At 58.3% G+C, this 20,912-nt stretch overlaps 1 protein-coding gene across 2 annotated transcripts in view; it reads right to left on the bottom strand.

The window, feature by feature from the left end:
• Positions 1–18,251, bottom strand: part of ESYT2 (extended synaptotagmin 2) — a 44,294-nt gene extending 26,043 nt beyond the window's left edge. For both annotated transcript variants that reach the window (XM_037516549.2, XM_037516542.2), the window contains exons 1-5: positions 17,922–18,251; positions 5,763–5,804; positions 4,961–5,095; positions 3,885–3,961; positions 53–125 (exon numbers count right to left, since the gene is read on the bottom strand). In XM_037516549.2, the coding sequence (XP_037372446.1) occupies positions 53–125; positions 3,885–3,961; positions 4,961–5,095; positions 5,763–5,804; positions 17,922–18,251 (657 nt within the window). The remainder of the gene's footprint in view (positions 1–52; positions 126–3,884; positions 3,962–4,960; positions 5,096–5,762; positions 5,805–17,921) is intronic.
• Between the last annotated feature and the right edge of the window lie 2,661 nt (positions 18,252–20,912).

Below are 20,912 nucleotides of genomic sequence, written 5' to 3' on the forward strand. Positions count from 1 at the left end.
TCTTTCTGGATACAGCAGAGAATCTCAGCAGCCAGTGAAATTTACAACTCACCTGTATACTCTGCACACCAGCTCTGCAGAAATATCGCTTGATTTCCAGATCAATCTCACAGTTTCCTACAAAACTGTAAAGAAAAGGATCTGAATTACATTCTCTCACCCACAGACACCTGCAAGGCATGCGGTGAGTAAAAGGATACGAAGCCCCGCGGGAGGCCGCCACTCCAGACATGGCCTCTGTCCACTTCTCAGCAAGGGGCCCAGGCTAGTCTCTGGCAGGCCCTGGTGGAGCGCACTTCTCACTGGTTTGATAAGCAACTATGCTGTTTTACAACGTTTATCTCTTAAAGCACAGTGACTTCCATGCCCACTGCCCTGGTGGGGAGGGACGCTTTTTCTCTGGCCTGCGTGAACCTCTCTCAAAGCCGAGAGGCATCTGCCTGCCCCAGGGACCAGGCATGGCAACATGAGCACAGGCGTGCGTTCATCCCCACGATAGGCATGGCGCATCAGCTCCACTCTGGTGGGTCCTGTGCGTTGACCCCTCCTCAGGACGCCTCAGTCCTGGCGCAGAACTTCCCGGCAGCCTGTTAAACTCTGGACAGAGCATCTCAACAGATGAGCAAAGCATTAATAAAAGGCACCTGGGACGAGACCCTTCCAAGGGTCTAGTGCTGTGTGTTGCATCGGGCTATTATTTTTGTCACCGAGATGGTGCTCTACCCGGCTGGTGAGATCACGAGTAACTTGTTATAAAGCCATCCTGAAACTTTTCTCTTCTTCACCCTAAGACTTGACCAGTTGATGTTGTCATTTTCTTTCTATTGCTCCTTTTCCATTTCTGCCGCTAACAACCTAGCGACGGTTCTGGTGTAGACAGAGTCACGAGATGCCGCCGCATCTCGGTTGGGCTGCAAGGCTCCTCACGAGACCCTCTGGCGGCCTTGGGCAGCCCTGCCGATGTCAGGCCCAAGGTCCTCTCTGGCTCCTCAAGGACAACATTTGCCGAAGTTGTGGAAGTTGTGCCTTCTCCCATGTTCGATCGCTAGGAAATGAAGGTGACAGGTCCCAGCCCTACATCTACCGTGTCCCGAGTCTGCAGAAAATCAATGATGTTATGAAAATAAAACAATCCTTGGTCAAGGATTAAAAAAGGTACCTGAAGAACCAGCATAAGAATTAAAGAAACCACCGGGAAGATGTTTCCTATATTTATTTCTAAGAGATTGTGGTAAGGGGCCTCCCTGGTGGCGCAAGGGGTTAAGCACCGCACTATGAAGTAATCAGCAGCCTCTGCAGCATGAATTCCATCCCCAGCATCCAGGGAGCAACCCACATGGCGAGGCAGACCTGTCCTGTCTCCCCACTGCTCCCCGCAGCAGTGTATTTCAGTGAATTTGCCTGTTCTGTTCCCCACTCTGTCGCTGGTGAATCCTCTCACCCCCGACATCTCTGGCCTGTACCCCAGCTGTTGTATGCTTAAATCTTTTTTTTAAAGATTTATTTATTTATACAAGAACTGGGGTACAGTCAGAGGCATGGGAGGGTGAGAGAATTCACCACAGACAGAGTGGGGAGCGGTACAGGCAGACAGACCAAAGACACTGCTGAGGGGAGCAGTGGGCAAGACAGGAGAGGTCTGCCGCACCCTATAGGTTTCTCCCTGGCCAGCAGGGAATCAAACCCGCGCTGCAGAGGCTGCAGACAGCTTCACAGTGCTGCGCTCAACCCACTGCACCACCAGGGAGACCCATAAATAAATAAATCTTAAAAAAAAAAAAATCATGGTAAATGCATGTAACATGCAGCAGACTACCCTGAGCATCCGGGAAGGCAGGCGCACGGCACCACACCCACTCGTGCCACTGCGTGAGCTCCTCTCACCCAGCAAAGCTAAGACCACCCCGCCCACCCCACCCCAGCCCAGGCCCTGTCTGCTCCTCTGAACCGCAGCTCCAGTGCCTCGCACAAGTGGGTCATCAGAGCCTGTCTTTGCGACTGGCCTGCTTCACTCAGAAAAACGTCCTCAAGCAAATGCCGGACCCCCCCGCTAAAGGCCAAGCGAGACGCCAGGACAGGGCCACCACATTCCATGCGCCCGTCTGTCAGGGACGCTGGCTGCTTCTGCCATCTGGCTGCTGTGAACAATGCTGCTATGAACCTGGTTCTACAAATATCTCTCCTAGGCCCTGCTTTTAGTTCTCTGGGTCACTCCCAGAGGTGGGAGCGCTGGGTCACCTGGAAGTTTTTTTTTTAATATATATTTTTTTATTTTATTTTTTTAAGATTGATTGATTGATTGATTTCTGCATATAAGCACTGGGTACAGTCAGAAGCGCGGGAGGGTGAGAGAATTCACCAGAGCCAGAGCGGGGAGCAGAGCAGGCAGAAGGACCGAAGTGCGCTGAGGGGAGCAGCGGGCGGCAGGAGAGGTCTGTGCGCCATGCGGGACCCTCCTCCAGTGGCCGGGGAGCAGCCGGGGATCGAACCGGCGCTGCAGAGGCTGCGGGCAGCTTCACAACCCAGAGCTCAACCGCTGCGCCACTGGGGAGGTCCTCACCTGGAAGTTTTAAGGCTTTGAGGAAGGGCCATGCCACCACCGCCAGCAGCTGCCCCACCTGCACCACCAGCAGTGTGCCAGCTCTGACTCCCGCGCGAGCTGATGGCCGCCATGTCTGGTTTCCGGGGCAGCCACCAGAAGCGCGAGGCTGCAGATGGCCGTGGTTGGATGTGCAGCCCTGACACGCGAGGCGCTGGGACCCCTCGATGGCTTACTGTCCTGCACGCGTCTTCCTTGGAGAGATGTCCATGAAGCTTCTGGCCCACTTTTGAGTCAGGCCGTTCTGTTTGTTGCTGGGGTTAGGCATTCTCTCAGCATTCTAGACAGTGACCCTACCGGTCATGTGATCACACAGACCTCCTGGAAGTGACATCTCAATGGTGCCAAGCCCATGGGACGGGGCTCGCTCCTGAGCCTCCCCCTGAGCCTCAGCAATGCCGACGTCTCAGCCGCGCCAGCCCTGCACCTATTAGGTCTCCTCCTCCGGGCCCGCTGGAAATGAGCGGCAGTGCTGGGCCCTGGTGGGTGACCCCCTCTCGAGGAGAGGGGGGCAGCTGATCTGGGTGCTGACTCTGTACCGTGCTGCTCTGCTGAGCAGATCTAGGAGGTTTCCCGTGAAGCCTCAGGGTTGTCTGTGTATACGATTGCACTGTCTGGGAACAGAGAGCTTTGTCTTCCTCTCCAACCTGGACGCTTCATTTCTTCTTCCTGCCTGACTGCCCTGCCCAAGACGGCCAGGGCCGTGCTGACCGCTGGTGGAAGCAGATACCCTCCCTGTTCCTGAGCTGTGGGGCGGCGATTGGGCCTTCGCCCCGGGGGTGGCGCCGCAGTGGTCCTGTTTGCCTTTTCTTGTGTGGAGGCGCCTCCTCCTGCTCCGGGCCTGGGGCGTCTCCGTGAAGAGAGGTCATCTGGGCAGACATGCTTCCACGTCCCTGAGACGGCCGTGTGCTCTGCTGACGGCTGCGTTACTCTGACTTTCCACCCTGCTTTCCACTCGATCATGGGCACAGGATCCCATGTAACATGCTGCTGTGTTGGCGCGGCTTGCTAGGGCTGCCGAGGACTTCTGCGCCAGAGTGTATAAGGGATAGGATCTGAAGATTGTTTGTAAGGCTTTCGCTGATCCTGTGTGACCTGCTTATGGGTGGCAACTAGCGAGGAAAATGTTACAGTCAAGCCCCAGAGCTGAGCGACATTAGGTCTCCAACGAGGATTTGGTCAGATTCTGCCCAACTGCAGCAAGAACATGCTCTGGCAACCTGCACCTTAGAGCGAAGTGATTTATGCTCCATTCGCAGGAAATAAACGTACAACAAAAACTTACCTGATCTGAAGGTCCAAAATAATCTGCCTCTTGTCCACGTTTTCAGTATACACCTTGACGCCGTTGATCCTGAGGGGCTGAAACAAGACGTGCCTGAGCTTCAGCTCCGGCGGGCAGGGCCCAGCTGGGGGGGGTGGTCTGCTGAGACTCACAGTGGAGGGGGGGGGCATCCTGCTGTGGCACCCCCTGCTTTCCTCCAAGCCCAGGCTCCTCGCCCAAGCCTGGCCCTTTCCCACCTCTGCACCCACTGCCACGTCTGAAACGCAACCACTTTCCATTTTTCTGTCTGGTCATTTTCCATTCCTAAGATTTCCACAAAAATGGGGCTTTTGAGTGAATCAGAAATTCCTGTTTGGGTAAGATTTCAACACCTGATCCATGGCCTTAGGTCAAGAAACAAATGACTCATAAGGGACCAGGAAAAAGAGTAACTATAAGAAAGAAAAAAATCAAAATCAACAAACAACTATGAACCAGAGACACACTTTGGGGGAGGGGGGAAAGGAGGAATTGGGGTCAAAATCAGGGGGTTGCACTCGTATGGGGAATAGAAAAATAATAATAAAAAAAAAAGAAACAAATGACTGTGCAGAGGGGCGACGGCAGCTGCTTGGCTCCTAGCCGTCGTAACTCCCTTACGTGGGCTCTGCCCCTCAAGCGAAGACCCGGGCTACAGACCACTGCTCCGCGCAGCTTCGTCCGCAAGCCCTGCCCTCAGAGGCGAGCAGTGGTTTGTAGGGGAGGCTCATCTGCTGCCCCGGGGGCTGGCGCCCTCCCGCTGGGCCTGGCCTGCACGCACCTGGTGTCTGGGCAGGTTACAGATGCTGAAGCGCAAGCTGCCACGCAGGGCGGAGGAGAGGCCTGAGCCGGCACTGGAGACCTGAGGCTGAGCAGCCTCTCGGCCCTCAAGGAAGGCTGAGGCCAGAGCGGGGAGGAGGGCAGAGCAGAAGCAGCGCCCAGGGACGGAGCGGGAGGGCCTGCACCTTCCCAGGGGACCCCCTCAGGGTGACCTGCAGTAGCCAGAAGAAAGGTCATGGCTTGAAAGCCTGTGGACGGTAAGGACCGAGGAAACTGACCTGCTGCCCCACATCCACCTTGCTGAAGCTGAAGGTACTGAGGTGGGTGTTTGCACCCCGCACAGCGGGCTCGATGGTTTCTCGAAACAACTTCTCTATAAATTGGCAAATGAAAGGCCACATGTGCTTCACGGTCTGAAGAGGAGAGAGAACGGGTGTCAAGAGAGCGTCACAGCCCACAGTACTTGCGCCGTCACGGACATCGTGCCCCGGAGCTTGCCGGAACTTCTGAAAACCAAGGGGTCCTTTTGGTTTTGCAAACTCAATCTAAAACCTGTGTAATAAAAAGTGCTGGCAAGTAGCTGCAGGGGTCAGCTTTTCTGGTCAGACATTCCGTCTAAACGCATCGGCACACGCAGCCACGGCTTAGAAAAACCAGGAAGCCTGTGGCCTGATCCGCTGAGTGTCCTCCCTGACCCGGCTTGGAGACCCGGGCGAGCCTCTCACCGCTTGCCCAGAGCTGCAGGGAGGCCTGGCCAGGCTTGCTCTAAGCCCTGAGACACAGCAAGCGCAGAAGAAAGGCGCTCGGAGCACGCAACATGGCAGCCCCGTTGGAGATGAGCAGCCTGTCACTGGGCCTCGGGGCCGCGGACAGCGGCGTGCGGGGCCGACAGCGGGCTAGGACAGAAGACGGCGGCCCACGCACCCAGGGGCAGCCCCCACGCGCCCAGGACTCCTTCTCTTCAGGGGAGGGAAGCACAGCCGGGCATAGCCGAGCCGCCTTGGGAGCAGCCGCTCAGCCCACGTGCCAGACCCACGTCCCAGACATGGCGCCCCCCCACCCCCCACCCCAGCGCATTACCTTATTCAGCCATTCCGCTCTCTCGGTGTCGGGGAAGTGAACCTAGGACAGAAACAGCGGCTATTAGCCCGGCTGCGTGAGCTTGAGCGTGAGCGCGGGGCGGCTGCAGCCTCCGGCTGGGGTCCAGTTCACCCAGGCCCTAAGGGCGCCCCACCCCAACACCGGGAACCTCAGTTTACCAAGGCCCAGGACTGCTCCAGGCTCAGGGCAGCCACTGGACCGCCCCACCAAGAGTAGACAATGGCTCCTCCACAGAAGGCTTTTCCTTCCTGCGCTTGAGGCCCGGGAACTGCAGAAGCCAGACTCCTCCCCTTCCCGCTCTTCTCCCCCCTACAGCTGCCACAGGGCCGCACCCACAGAGGGAGGGGCTGGAGGCAGAGCAAAGCTGCTCCACCCAAGGTAAGAAGCATCTTTGCTGCCAGGGAGATGCACACAGCACCGGGGCCTCCAGCCTCCTGGCCAGGCCAGCGGCCACTGGCGGCCTGCCAGCGCGCTCCAGACCACAACAAGGCCCCGGGTGGCTCCGCTACACATGCGGGGCACAGGGCACCGGCTTCCCCGGGAGCCAGGCCCACAGAGGCTTGGCTGGGAGGGGTGGAGAGGGGCTGCTGTCCCGAGGGCAGTGCCACCCCAGGACGCAGTGTCAGAACCAGCCGGCTTCTGTGCTGGGTCCTGAGAAGACCCACAGAGGGGGGCCCAACCACAGTGGTCCCTGGGCAGGGCGGGCAGCCAGGCCCATCGGGCCCGCATTCACACACCGCCACGGGCCGCGCTTCAGCCGGTCTGGCCCCAGCGCGTGCCGCAGTGAGAGGAGGCGGGTTTTCTAGATGGAGCTTGACGTCGCGCTGGGACAACACCAAAGGAGGGAGACCTCCCGAGGCAAGAGGGCTGAGAGGTGGGGAAACCGACTGCGAGAAGGCAAAGGCCATGACAGGAGGGGCCCGCCGTGCTCACGGGGGCTGAGGCTGTGCCTCCGTGGCTGTGACCTGCGTGCCCAGGGCCTCCGTGGAGGACGCGACCCCAGGCCAGGCACTGAGCTGGGCGGCGGGACCAGCACCTTCTGTGCTGCTTGTCTGCAGCGCCCGGGCGCAGCAGGATGAAGCTGTGGCGCGGCGAGTCTCCCCTTCCAACCCTCCTCAGTCCAGGCGCCACTGTAACCACGGGGAGCCTCGTCCGCCCACCGGGCTGGGACCTCCTGGCCGACACAGTCACCCCGGAGGGCAGAGGGTGCTGAACCCCTCCACTCGTCACGTGCATTTTCATCGCACCTGCTGAGCTTGACCAAAATAACTCCGGCCCTAAGCGCAGATGCGCCCTTGCATTCCCACTCGCCTTTCCCCACTTCCTCTCGGCCTCTTCTCAGCTACCAACTCACACCCGCGCAGAAGACGAGTGCAGCGCCCGCCCGCCCGTGTCCCGCCCACCCAAGCACACCCCAGCGTGGCAGGAGGCCACGGGCAGGACAGGCCGGCTCCCAGCACAGGTGGCACCAGGCCTGTGCTGATGGCCTGTGCGCTCTCTGGGGCCGGGTACCCCTGCCACGGGCAGCGCAAAAGGCAGGGTGACTAGAGCCAGGTGACAGCCCCAAGGCCGCGCTTTGGAGCGACCTGTGCGTCTGGACGCCGGGGCTGAGGTGGGAAGCTGGGATGTCCAAGCTGTTGTCCAGGCTGTTCGGCCGCTGGCCTCAGGGCCCTGGCCTGCAACGCCGCCCGAGGGCGCGCCTCATGGGAGCCCTGACAGGCGGGATCAGGGAGGAAATCGCAACTCCCCGGGGAGGGAAGCTAATGAGGGCCACAGCGTCCACCCCAAACTGCAACGGGGGTGCCCGGGGAAAGTGGGTTCCAGGTCCCCGCCCCACCCAAGGAGGGTGAGCTGAGCGGGGAGGAGAAGCCGGGGGGAGGCGGGGAAGGAGGGAGGGGCGGGAGGAGCCGGGGAGCCCAGGAGCAGAGGCCTGTGGCCAGGCCACTCCGGCTTCCTGGTCCCGGACGGGCCGGGACCCACGGGGGTGAGCCCGGGGCAGGGGACGGGGCCGCGGTTAGGGTGGTTTTGATGTTGCTCTTTTCCTCCCAGACTTGTCTGTTCTCACCCTCCGCCACGGGTCCCGCCGGGGCGGGCCGAGACCGGCCGGCTGCGGGCCCCGCGGCCCTGCTCTGGGCCACCCCTGTGGGGCTGGACACGGCCCCGGGAGGGGAGGGGCGACTCCCGGCGCTGGATTTGGAGACTCTCTTCTTCCCCTCGCCGGGCCCCACAGCGACGGTGCCGAAGCCCCTTCCCGTGATGGGCTCGCACACTAGAGTATGTTCTGTCTTGATGCAGCAAACGGCAAAACCTATTTAGAACCCCAGAAGCCAGGCTCGGAGGTGCTGGGGTGCCCCTCTTCCTGCCCTGAAACAAAACCAGCAATCCATGTCCAAGACCTTGCCCTAAAAACAGGCTGGGAAAAGCAGGACGGCTGCGTGCGTGCCACTGCCTACCACCCCAGCGCGGGAACGCCGACAGCCGCGAGCCGGCACAGACACCCCGTGGCTGCTCCTGCCCAGAAACCAGACGGAGCCGCGGGGCCACCCACCCGAGTCTGGCTGTACTGAAGACCTGACACCTGCCAAGAGACCTCTTAGTCGCACATTTGAAAGAACAAAGGCATATTTTGAATTCCGATATGATGTTGATGTTACCAAAGTTGTTCTGTTTAGAGAAAATGAAATAAAACAGACAGGGTGTCGCCTCCATGAAACGCAACCCCGATGACCTTGCCTGACCCTGGAGCAGCCTCGTGACAATAAACGGCTTCACTACGGATGGCGTGAGGGGTTCACGGAGGAAAGCCACTTATCCAGAGACACGGGGGTGGGCGGAAGGGTGCACACAGCTTACGCATCCTGGCTGAACCACACAGGGCCCGTCTCTGGACACCGGCAGAGTGGGATGGGCACTGGGCCCAGCCCCTCCACGGTGAGCACTGCCCACCCACGGGTCCAGGGCCCAAGGCAGAGTCCTGGTGGCTGGCCTAGAACGGACCTACAGCAAGTCAAAGTGCCCAGAGAAATGCTGACCCACACCCCAGCAAGCCAGGAGCCCATGTCCAACCTGCACAGTCCTTTCCTGGACAGCCCAGGACGCGGAGGGGTAGGTGTCGCCAGGGCAGAGGCCGGCTCTCCAGAGGGCCCCCGGGGCGGGGGGGGGCCACACACCTCAGCCCCCTCGGGCAAGGCCTGTGGGGACACACGGGGCCTGGAGCAAAACCCACCACAGCGTCTTCAAGCCGCGTCATGAGCCCTGGCAGCAGTATCAGGTGCTGGGGGACAAGGCTGCCCGGTGCAGGAGCTGAAACTCAGCGCGAGGCCGCCACAGCCTGGGGCACACGGGGAAGGGGGACCTGCGTCCCTGTGGTGGGTGCTGGGCAGCGCAGGGTCTCAGGAGGAAGATGCGCTCAAGGTCAGGCGCGAGGAGCCAGCGGACAGAGGACAGTGCGGTCAATCGCGCCTTCGGATGGTAATGTTGAAATGAACAAAATAACAGAATCAATTTCTAGTCCTGAGAAACAGGCAATCCAGCCACAAAGCAACAAACCCACGGGAAGCAGCTCAGCGGTCTGTGGCTGGCTGTGTTGGGCTCGACTACCGGGCCTCCGGCTGGCGGTGGTCAGGGCACCGCGCATGGAAAGCGGCTGGGCGAGCCCCACCCACGGGCGCTCCTGCCCTGCTCTCCCGGGGCCCGGGACACCCAGCTCTGCATAAGCCTTGTCCCGGGAAGCCGCTCCCCAGTGCTTGCTGCCACCCGCACGCCCAGGGCCACCCCCTCTGGGCAGCAGAGGCTTGGGGGAGAGACCTGGCAGGGGGCGCCTTGGGTACCCCGAGAGAACATCGACTCCGGAGGGGGCGGAGGTCAGCACGGAGCCCCAAAGCTGGGTTCAGAACAGCAGGACTTGCTCATGGGGAGGGGACACAGAAGGGGAGGAGCTTTGGCGACAGAAGCTCGTGGAGGTGCTTCCCCCTAACCTTCCCCCGTTTGGCGGGGCCCTGGCTCCAGACCCATGAAGGGCAGGTCCGGGCTGCGGCTCGTGGGGGTGCCCGCTGCTGCGGCGCAGCGACAGACAGCTGTGGGCATCCCTTCTGCTCACGACGAAACTGCAACCTCCACGCCATCCTGAAGACGTCCTGTATCCCAGCAACACCCACGCCCTCGTCCCTGGAGCGGACCAAGGTCTGACTCAGGCCTCAAGTGAAACCGGCACTTTCTGCTGGGTGGATTTCAAGGCCTTTGCATGCTTGAGAAGATAACCAAAAACAGGGTGGCCACTTTTGGTTCCTATTTCACATTATATTTGGGGTTTGGCTTTTTCAATCTCGAGCTCAGACGTGAACCTGAGAGGCTCTCGGCGAGCACACGTGAAGCATGTGAACAGCTTCTGCACAGCAGCAACGCAGGCGCGGGCAGTGACTGACCGTGCACAGAGAGACCTGGTGAGCCACGGCGACTCGTCCCCATGGCAGCCACTCCCGAGACTCCCAAGTGCGCTGCCTGCTTTGCGCGCGGCTGCTGCACGGACAGAGGAAGCCTCTTCCTCCCGTACAGAGCACAAAACAACCAACGAAGTGTGCTGACAACGTGCGGGCAGGCAGGGAGGGCGGGCGTGCGTTTGGTCGCATCACCTCGGGCTGCCCCTGCGCAAGCGCCACGCCTGCCCCTCTACAGGAAGCCGACAGCGTCAGGGACTGACAAGGGCCCTGCCCACCCACTGGGACCCGAGGCCCAGCAGCCACAGACCCCAGGCTGGGCCCGCAGCGCCGCCAGAGCAGATGGGGTTGCGGGGCCAGGCCTGAGCCGCTCTGACTGGCCAGCGGCAGGAAGGGACAGCGTGACTGCGGGCAGCCATGGGGTGGGGATGAAGGCGGGCAGGCGGGACTGTCTCCTGAGGCGCCTGTGCAGAAGTAAGCACCAGAGTAACAGGGGCAGGGAGAGGGCAGTGCCCGGCCCCTCAGCCTTGAGCCACTGTAGGGGTCAGCTCCACCCCAAGGCCTGCCCAGGTCTCCACACTGCGGCTGAGGCCTGCTGCCCTTCCCCAGGCACGACACCAGTCACTGGGGCAGCCGGCGGGGCCAGAGGGAGCCACCCTCCAGTCTGGGGCGCACCTTGGGCAGGCGCACGCTCGCTCACCTAGCACCAGGGCACAGCCACCGAGGGGAGCCGCCCTGGGCTCTTGCCAGAGCCCTGGGGCCCTGCATCTTAGTGCTGCAAGTGCGCGTGGCTCTGGCCCACAGCAAAGTCACCCCCAGTCTCTGTGCACAGCGCCCCTATCGCTCAGCCCAGAAAAGCTGCTCCAGGGCCCTTCCAAGTGGGAAACGCGCAGGAAATCAAGCGCGTCTGTGGAGTGGGGGCGTCGGGCCAGGCCCAGGGCAGCAGGGCTCCCTCCTCCGCACCAGCCCCACCTCCCGGTAAGGGCGTCTTGACAGTGTGGCCGTGAAAACAGAGAGCTGGGGGGCCCTAGCAGGTGGCCGGCGGGCACAAGGGAGCCACCACCTCGGGTACAAAGCCACGCGCGACCACTGTCACCAATGCTCCGGGCATCGCCGCGCTCACAGGGCGAAGCACTACACTGAAGGCACCTGCTGCCCCGCGGGGTCACCCTCCGGGAGGAGCCGGGGAAGGCCGGCCCCAAACCCCACTGTCTTCATTCAAAAACAGGTCGTTAAAGCGCTGAGCCACTACTTCAGAGAATGAACAAAATGTGCTAAATGGCAAAATCTTTTTTAAAAGCGAGTCTCCCACCCCCGCAGCTGAGACATGATAATGCAGCCGCGGCTTCCTGTGCCCATACGGAGCTAAGAGGTGAGAAAGCTCTTAAACCCCAAAACCTATTTCCCCAAGAGAATGATTTTCAGTGTGACTTAGCAGGATGGGCAAAAACACTCACAGAAACGCCTTCAAGGTCATGGTTTCCCACCAGCCAACATGATGGCCTTTGGGAGTGACGAAGCTTTTAATGCTTCTTTTCCTGAATTGCAAAAACGAGTGTGTATTATTATCACAAAGAGTTGTGTCATCGCCACCCAGTACACTCTTGCTCGTTTGTCTTCACCACCTCACACGGCACCCGAGTCAGAGGGAGGCTAACAGAGGGCAGCTGAGGGAGAAGCCACTGAAGGCTCACTTTTATTTATTTTATTTTATTTTTTGGGACCCTCGCCAGCGGCCAGGGAAGGAACCGTCGCTGCAGAGGCTGCGGGCAGCCCCGCAGCCCAGGACTCAACCGCTGCGCCACCAGGGGAGGCCCTGAAGGATCACTTTTAATCCCACCTATAAACTGGCTAATTCCTCAAACGCCATCTAAGCTAGGAAAAATTCACCAAAATAAACAGTCTCCTCCAACAACAATGACAGGACACTAAGTTAGGGAAAACAAATGAACAAAGAAAGACCAAAAAAAACTTCTAAGTAAAATCCATTCTGTGGAAGATGATCCCACTCAAAGGGAACGGGTGACATTTGAGATCTGCCCCGCCCAGCTCCCAGGAAGGTGACTCGCCCCAGGCTCCCTAGGAGGAAGCTGGCTCGGCTCTCAGCACCTCCCTGACGTGCAGTCTTGGCAGTCTGTCCGTAGTTGAAGCGCCAGCAGAAGTGCGCAGCACCCACAGGGGCCTCCGTTTCCTGACTCCATGACCCCCACGCGGGACAGCAGTGCTTGTGCCCAGTGAGGGCTCCCTGGGAGACGGCCAGCAGACCCGGTCCTCGCCCACAGCTTGACTCCTCGCCCAGGGCCTTGCTCGCCTTTCTGTCACCTCCCACGCAGCGCCCGCTGGACAGGAAGGCTGCCCTACTGGGTGCTCATGCTCCCACCCCGGGTCATCACCTGTGCGCTCCCCTTACGGCTCCCACATCCCTGTCTCTGGGGGCCCTGCCAGCCTCTCCCCTGGAAGAGTCACATTCCAGGAGGACGACCCCACCCAGCCTGCGCTGGAGGCCCTCAGAGCTTTGAACGGAGGAAGAAAAGTCATCTGTCGTGGAAACTACAGAGACAGTGATTTAACTGTCTGATGATTTAACTGTCAGTGATTTAAGTGATTTAAAACTACAGTGACTCAACAAACACAACAACAAACAAAAGACCAGAACAGTACACCCTAAAATCATGCTCTGATATAATAATGTAGCTAATATATAACAAACCAAACAATAACCTCTCAAAGATGCTTATTACAGATGGACACCTCCATTCAAAGTTAAGAGTTCAGAATATCAGAGAAAACCAGGCTGTTTATATCTTTGAAGCACTGTTCCTACTGCTATTCCATTAGATTTTGTTTATATAGTATATAGTATCAGTGTTTGAAGTAAAATTAGGCTTAAATGGAAATATTACCTAGCTTTTTATTCATATCATAATCCCATCCCCTTCGATGCTCTTTAAAGTGCGGATATCTGCAAATGTAAGTTAGAACACGCATTTAAAAAGCGGCACCCCCTCTGGCTGGAACCCCATGAACAAAGCAGCGCAGCCTGCCTCATGCTGGACCTGCTCATCTCTGCCACTTACTGATTTTTAAAAGAAACTCAATGCCTATGTTCTAATATCCCTCACTGAAGCGTGTGAGGCAGTGGTTCTAGCTTGCTCAGCTCATGACACTATTATTCCCGGCTGACTGCTGGCGGCAATGCAGACAGAACCACAGCCGCCCCAAATGAGGCATGGCCCGTTGGGCCCAACAGGGCTCTACCTTGTCATTTTCCATAAAAAGCTCGTCAGAGGATTGAGATCAGCTTTTATGACAACAGAGGAAATATATTTAATGATTTAACATAAATACATTACCAACATTTTCAACTCGTGTTTGAATGATCTGCTTTTGAGTCCGAGTTCTATATTCTCCCACCTTGAGGTTTAAAGTGAGGCGAATATCCACCCGGACGAGCTGTTACTAAAATCAGAGCACACAAACCTGATGGACCTAGACACCCTGCATTTAAGGCCATTTTTTAGTTAAAAATCAGGGAAGAAGGGCCTGCTCTGCTCCCCGCTCTGGCTCTGGTGAATTCTCTCACCCTCCCATGCTTCTGACTGTACCCAGTGCTTGTATAAATAAATAGATATTTAAAAAAAAAATATCAAGATCATAAACATACAAATGATCAATAAAAAAATTATTTAAAAAAAAATCAGGGAAGAAGGGAGGAATAAAAAAAAACTAAAATCAGACATCTGCTGCTTCATATCTAGCCATCCTGGGGTGTCAGTGCTCACTGAATAAAGCAACTCACCACATACATAGAGCAACACAAGGGCAGGTGTGAGCGCAGAGACCCAATGCAGTACCAAAGCCCCTTCAAGCTATGAGGAACGCCACCATTTCATCCAACACGAAATCACTCTAGGATCTAAGTGGCAAGGTTGCAGCCACAGCTTAAAATAGCTAAACTATGGCTCCTGATTTTCCTGCAACGACTGTTTTCTGTTACAAGCCTTCAGAGAAATGATTAAGATGTAAATCCAAGACTGACACCAAGGAAAAGGCAAACACCTGGGTGCGAGTGTACCTTTTGTTTCTCTGGCTCTTAGTCTATAGACACTGGGTTCTGGTTAGCGCTAAATTCTCCCGAGTCTCCCAAAGACCACTGGAAGCAGAAAGCTCTTCCCAAAGAAGAGCGTGCACACAACAGTGCAGCACAGCAGAGCGAGGCCGCTGGAATCCCAGCCCGAGGACTCACGACAGAGCAGCGGTCAGAACGGATGAGCACCGCCGGCTCCCACAGGCCTGCGTCTCTTCCTCTCGGCCACCGTCGCAGCACGTCCTGGCAGCAGAAGAAGCGCAAACGGGCAGACTTCACATTACCAAATTCTAACTTTTCAAATACAGCTAGTAGTGGAAAATCATCCCATTCATCTCTGTAACAACTCTTCAAGACTAGCCTTCACCCACAGTCTAACTTTACGCAGGGTAGACCTCACACATCGGGGCCAGTCCCGGCCAGCGAGCCCAACCCTACCGGGCCGTCACCTACTGATGGGGCCGGAGGAATGAACCGCAACGTCGTCCGCATTAAACCTGCAGAACCGAAGCTCACCAGGAGGGTCATTTTTCATGTGCCAATAGTCTTCATTTGAAACAGCATACTTTTTTTTCCCCTCAAAGTATTAATATTCCTATCTCATTTTCTGTATCCAACGTGAAGTCTTATTTTACTAAATTAAAGAAACACTATCAGTGAACACACCGAAGTGGGGTTGGAAGTGAGCCCCACATTAATTCGTGTTTTCCTCTCTTCCCCCTTCTGGGGATCCATCACCACTGTTAATGACACACTGTGATAATGTGTATCCCATTCACTGCAAAATACCAGCCCAAAGTTCTGAACCCCGGGAAGCCAAGTTTCTACAGCAAAAACCCCAAGTGCTACTAACATAGAAGCCATATTTGTCTCACGCCTGACTTCTGCTGCTCACCTGGCCCTGCAAGAGCAGAGAGTCATGGGCAGTGTTAATTTGTAACAGGGGGGGTCCCCAGGAAAGGGGGAGGTTCCAGGTTCCCTGCCCCACCCAAAAGGAGGGTGGAGCTGAGAGAGAGAAGAGGCTGCAGAGGAGACTGAGGAAGGAAGGAAGCAGGATGGAGCCAGAAGGAGGCCCGGAGGAGGCACATGGAGCCTAGAGACACGTGGGGAGGCGACAATGGCAGCTTTTATCTTGATTTTGATTTTGTTCTTTTCCTTCCAGGCTTGTCTGGTTGTTTCTGACCCTTTTCTGTGGGTCCCCACTGGAAGATGCTTTAGGCTTCTGGCAGGCTTTGGGGCCTTGCTCTGGGCCAATCCCACTTGGATGGAGTTCTACCCACGAGGGGACGGGTCACTTTGGGTGCTTCATTTAGAAACTAGACTCTTTGCCTTTCCTGTATTGTTTCCTAATTGTATTAAAGTTCCTTCCCCTTAAAGTCTCATATGTTTTGTGTGGATGCGGTGGATGGCAGAACCCATTTAGAATAGGCAATTTTGCAGGGTTTGGGCTGCCCTTCTCCCTGCCCTGTAACAAATTCACTGGGTTTATTATGAAAATACCATACTGGTGTTACACTAAAAAGGATATCCAAAAAACCTCCCTCAAACTCTGGACTCCTAGTGCCTGTCTTGAGCGTGACCACTGGCAAGTTTCATGTGAATCCCCCCAGAAAGTTTTCGAAGTTAACGCTGGCGTGATTAAACATGTGTGCACGTGGATGCGGATAAAAACCTGGAATATACAAGTGAAAAATTTTGGAGAAAACAAATTCCTTACTCTGAGATGAACACCATGGTTCAAATCAGTGCAAGTCACAGGAAAAATCTAAGAGAAGACTCTTTGGCTTATTACACTTTGTTAAAAAAAATTAGTCCTGGGCCTCCCCGGTGGCGCAGCGGTTGAGCGCTGGGTTGCGAAGCTGCCCGCAGCCTCTGCAGCGCCGGTTCCATCCCCGGCTGCTCCCCGGCCACAGGAGGAGGGTCCCACATGGCGCGCAGACCTCTCCTGCCACCCGCTGCTCCCCTCAGCAGTGTCCTTCGGTCCTTCTGCCTGCTCTGCTCCCCGCTCTGGCTCTGGTGAATCCTCCCACCCTCCCGCGCTTCTGACTGTACCCAGTGCTTGTATAAATAAATAAATAAATCTTTAAAAAAAAAATTAGTCCTTCAATATGGCAACAAGATTGTTAATTTACTATGTCACAAGAACCTTTGCGCACAAATTCAGTATTAACCACCTGCTTACAGCCAAAGGTCCATGCAAGTCAGCACCACCGACACCTGAGACTTCCAGCCGCACATGCCTATTTTGGGGACATGCCTACTGTGTTTTTAGCTACCTCTGGCATCATCTGATGGGATGTAACAAAATACTAGCTAAGACAGGAGAGTCCTCCCGGCTCCCCAAAGGGGAGCTCATCCTGGAAGCCCCACCTGGGCTATAACTTCCTCCCCCTGTGTTTCCTGCTTGTAGCTAAAAGCTGACCACACCCTTGTTTGATTCTTCAAATTACTGGGCTCACATCCCCCACAAAGGAACAGAATTTTAAAACCCTGAGGGTCTCACTGCAGTGAGTCACAGGCACCCACGACCGACCGCACCAGCCCAGGGACCGCCACACGCCCCTTCCACTAAGCCTAAGGTAAATACCATTTTCCTGAAAATACACACGTTTTTCTGTCGTCTTAAACGGTGACACCAACTCCTGACTCAGAATTAGGGAGAGCAGAAAGGACAGGCCAACGAAGTGGCTTCTCCATAAGTAAATGAAGCAGAAAACTGCCTGGGGCGAAAATGCTTAAACCAAAGGGGGGGGGGGTCTTCCTAGTCCCTCAACTCCCCGCCCCAGCTCGCTCCCCATCAAAGCTGCCCTCTCGCCCGCCGCTGGCATAAAAACGAACCGAAGGTTTAGTGACCTCAGTATCGACAGAGCTTTGGGGACGGCCCGGGCTCCACGGTGGCGTCAGAAACTGCCCAAAGACGACGCGTCTCCTCGGGAGGGCCGCCCGCCCGGGGCCGCCGGAGCAGGAGCCACCCAGCCCGCCCCCCGCGGCTCTCCGTCAGCCAGGGCGAGGCGCGGGCCGGCGGGGCTAGACCTGGGCGCGACCGAGTGGCCCGGCCATGTCGGGGTGTGTTGGGGGCGCCCACGCGGGCGGGCGGGGAGGGAGACGCGCTGTGCTGACGGCCCCCTGAGCTGGGGGGGCCGACCTGGCGGGCAGGAGGGGGGTGGGGTCAGGGCGGAGGGCGGGCCGGTGGGCGCAGCCTGCGGGTCTGGTCTGAGGCGGGGGTCGGGGTCTGGTTCTGGGGCAGGTGTCGGGGGTCGGGGTCTGGTCCGAGGTGGGGATTGGGGTCTGGATCTAGGGAGGTGTCCGGGGTCGGGGTCTGGTCCTAGGGCAGATGTCCAGGCTCGGGGTCGGGTCCTAGGGCGGGTGTCCGGGCTCCGGGTCCGGTGCGGGGTCGGGGTCTGGTCCTAGGGCGGGTGTCCGGGCTCGGGGTCGGGGTCTGGTCCTAGGGCGGGTGTCCGGGCTCGGGGTCGGGGTCTGGTCCTAGGGCGGGTGTCCGGGCTCGGGGTCCGGGGTCCGGCCCGGGGTCGGCGTCGGGACCGGAGCGGGGATCCGGGCCCGGCTCGGGCGGGCGGCCGGGAGCCGGGCCCCGCCCCGGCCGCGCCCCGCACTCACCCAGGCGGGCAGGTCGCAGGCGCGCACCCCCAGGCGCACGGCGCGCTCCTCGTCCTCCAGCAGCGCCAGCGCGCGGCACAGGCGGGTGGCCTTGAGGCCGCGGCTGCGGCGGCACCACACGAGCAGCGCGAGCGCCAGCAGCACCCAGCTGAAGCTCAGGCCCAGGTAGCCGAGCGCGTACACGGGCAGCAGCAGCGCGAAGCTGCGCGCCAGCTGCGCCAGCAGCCCCGGCACGTCCACGCTCAGCGCGGGGCCGGCGGGCTCGGCCGCCGGGCCGCCCCCGGCCCGGGCGGCGCCGGCCTCGGGGCCCTGGTCGCCGGCGCCGCTCATCGCCCCGCCGCCCAGCGCTCCGTCCCGGGAGGCGGCTCGCCCCGCGCCAGCGCCCCTCTGAGGGGACTGGCCGCCGCGACGCGCCCGCCCGCCCGCGCTTCCGCCAGTCGGCGGCGTGTGGCGTCAGCGCGCCGGCGGGCGGGGCGGCGGCGCGCTCCCCGCGGGGGCGGGGCCGGGGGCGTCGGGCGGGCGGGGGCGGGGGCCGCCACGCCCAGCGGGCGGCGGGCCAGCGCGCGACGCCCCCGCCCCGGAGCGGGTGAGGCCCCCCCGGGCGTGTGACGTCACCGCGCGGGGCGTTCTCCGGCGCGGGTGTTTGACGCGCGGACCGTCCGTCGCGCGGGGTGACGCAGCCGCCCCAGGCCCCGCCCGGCGGTGAGGGGCGGAGGCCGCGCTCCGTGGTGGCCGCCGAGCGCCACTGGGTGTTGAGGGCCGCCCCAGCTGACCTGTGGCCCCGGGCGACGAGTCCATCCTCCGCGGTCGTCATCCGCGCGTGGGCTCGGGCTCGTGACCCCTGATGGAGCCGGGCTCCGGGGCCGGGGGCGCCCTGATGGTCGTGGGCTCCTGGCCCGGGACTTCTGATGGACGTGGACTCCTGGCCCCGCGCCCCCGACCGATGGTGCCCTGTGCCCTGGGGGAGTCCGGAGGAGGTGGGACATCCACATGTCAAGCCCCATTCCCGACTCTATCAATAACGAGTGCAGCTCTCTCCTCAGGTCTCAAAGGAACGTTGGAGTGTTGATGAGCGGGGGTCTCCCCTAGAGAAGGCACCCGAACAGTGCCCCACGTTCATTCAGGCTGCAGGCAGAATTCAGTTCCCTGCCTCTGTCCAGTTTCTGCTTGCTGACAGCTGGGCCGTCCTCACCTCCTTCCACGGTGTCCCTCTTCCCTGGAAGTTTGTCCATCTTCCAGGGAAGCAGAACTTGCCTGCTCGTGGCGTATCACTGCAGGGTCTGCCCACGTGAGCTCGGACACCAGGGGCAGGACCCTTGGGCCGTTCAGGTCACTCCCTACCAGTCTCTTCATTGGTTGAGAGAAGAGGGGGGCACTCGTGGGCCCCAACTATGGCTTCAAATAGTAGCAGATTATTTCTACATTTATAAAGAGAGGCTGTAATTTTGCCTATTTCATCTTCCCCATGCTTGGAGTTCAGGTAATGACTGAAAACGACAATAATAAAAGTATTAATAACATCTGTCAAGGCCTTGGTTTGTGTGAGGTGCCATGGAGACCCTGATGTGCTGGGTAACCCAGTCACTGCACAGTAGGCGTCTGATATTCCATTTTCACTGATGAGTGAGCTGAGGTGCCGGCGGCAAACGGCCCATAGACACGGTGCTGCCACCCACCAGGGCCATGAGCTCAGCACAGATGCCTCGGCTGCATCAGTTACCACAGGCTAGGCTTTGTGGCACAGCAGCACGTGGACATCACAGTGATCCCACGAGTGCCAGGAGACTAAAGAGGCCAGGAGAAGTGTAAAGTTGGTGCTTAATATTGTGAAACAGGTTCTGGTGTTTTTTTTAAATTTATTTTTATTTATTTATACAAGAACTGGTTACAGGCCAGATACACAGGAGGGTGAGAGGATTCACCAGAGACAGAGCGGGGAACAGCGACTGAAATACACTGCTGGGGGGAGCAGTGGACGCAACATTCCTGCAGGTGCTCGCAGCCCATCCCCCAAGTCAATATTTTTCCTTTTCTCTGGGCCCAGAAGTGCTGATCCTCCTCTGCACTATGAGAAGTGAATGATCAGGTGGAAAGTTTTCGTCTGGTGCCCTATTTGGTACAACCACTAAATAAATCACAACTACAGTAGGCACTGCCCTCCCCCCTTCCCTTCTTCCTAAGTGCTGATGAGAGGAAATGATGCTAAGTTTAAGGCAAGGAGCTAAAGAAATGGTCTTTGTATCTGGATCCGTAAATTTATAAACTGATTCTACCACCAAATAGATGAATTTAAAAAATCTGAAAAATTAATGTATTTCTACAGAAACAGCAAAGGCACAGACTGAGTGACATGCCCATGGATGCTGCCCCACCCCGAGAGCTGCAGTAATGTGGGAGGACCCGCATCCAGCCTAGATTAAAGAAGCCTGATAGGGGCCTCCCTGGTGGCTCAGGGGTTAGGACGCAATCCCCAATCCCCGGCCAGGGAGATACCCACAAGGCGCGGCAGACCTCTCCTGTCTCCCCGCTGCTCCCCTCAGCGGTGGATTTCAGATATTCTGCCTGTTCTGTTCCCCGCTCTGTCTCTGATGAATCCTCTCACCCCCCCCCGCATCTCTGTCCTGTACCCCAGTTCTTGTATGCATAAATAAATAAATCTTTACCCCAAAAAGAAAAGAAGCCGGATAAACCTGAGCGCAGAGTACTTGTCTTAATGTCTCAGTTCTCATTTCCGTGAAAGTCACTCTACAGACACTGTGATCCCGACCCTCTCGCAGCGCGTGCTTCCGAGATGTCGGTATCTGGGGAAAGACTCCGTCGTGCCAAAGGCTCAGGAGAAGTTCTTTTCACTGCCTGCTGCAATTTCTAAATCCGCTTTGGGGGTTCACGTTCTGGCTCCTAAGCGGGGGCGAGAAGCCGCTGCCCCGCGGGCAGGGCAGGGGCAGGCCGGGGCGGCGCCGGCGAGGAGCCCCGCAGGAGGCCCGCCTCAGT

The sequence above is a fragment of the Talpa occidentalis genome, unplaced genomic scaffold (genome assembly GCF_014898055.3).
Source record: "Talpa occidentalis isolate TD23 unplaced genomic scaffold, MPIMG_talOcc4v2.1, whole genome shotgun sequence".
Taxonomy (NCBI): Eukaryota; Metazoa; Chordata; class Mammalia; order Eulipotyphla; family Talpidae; genus Talpa; species Talpa occidentalis.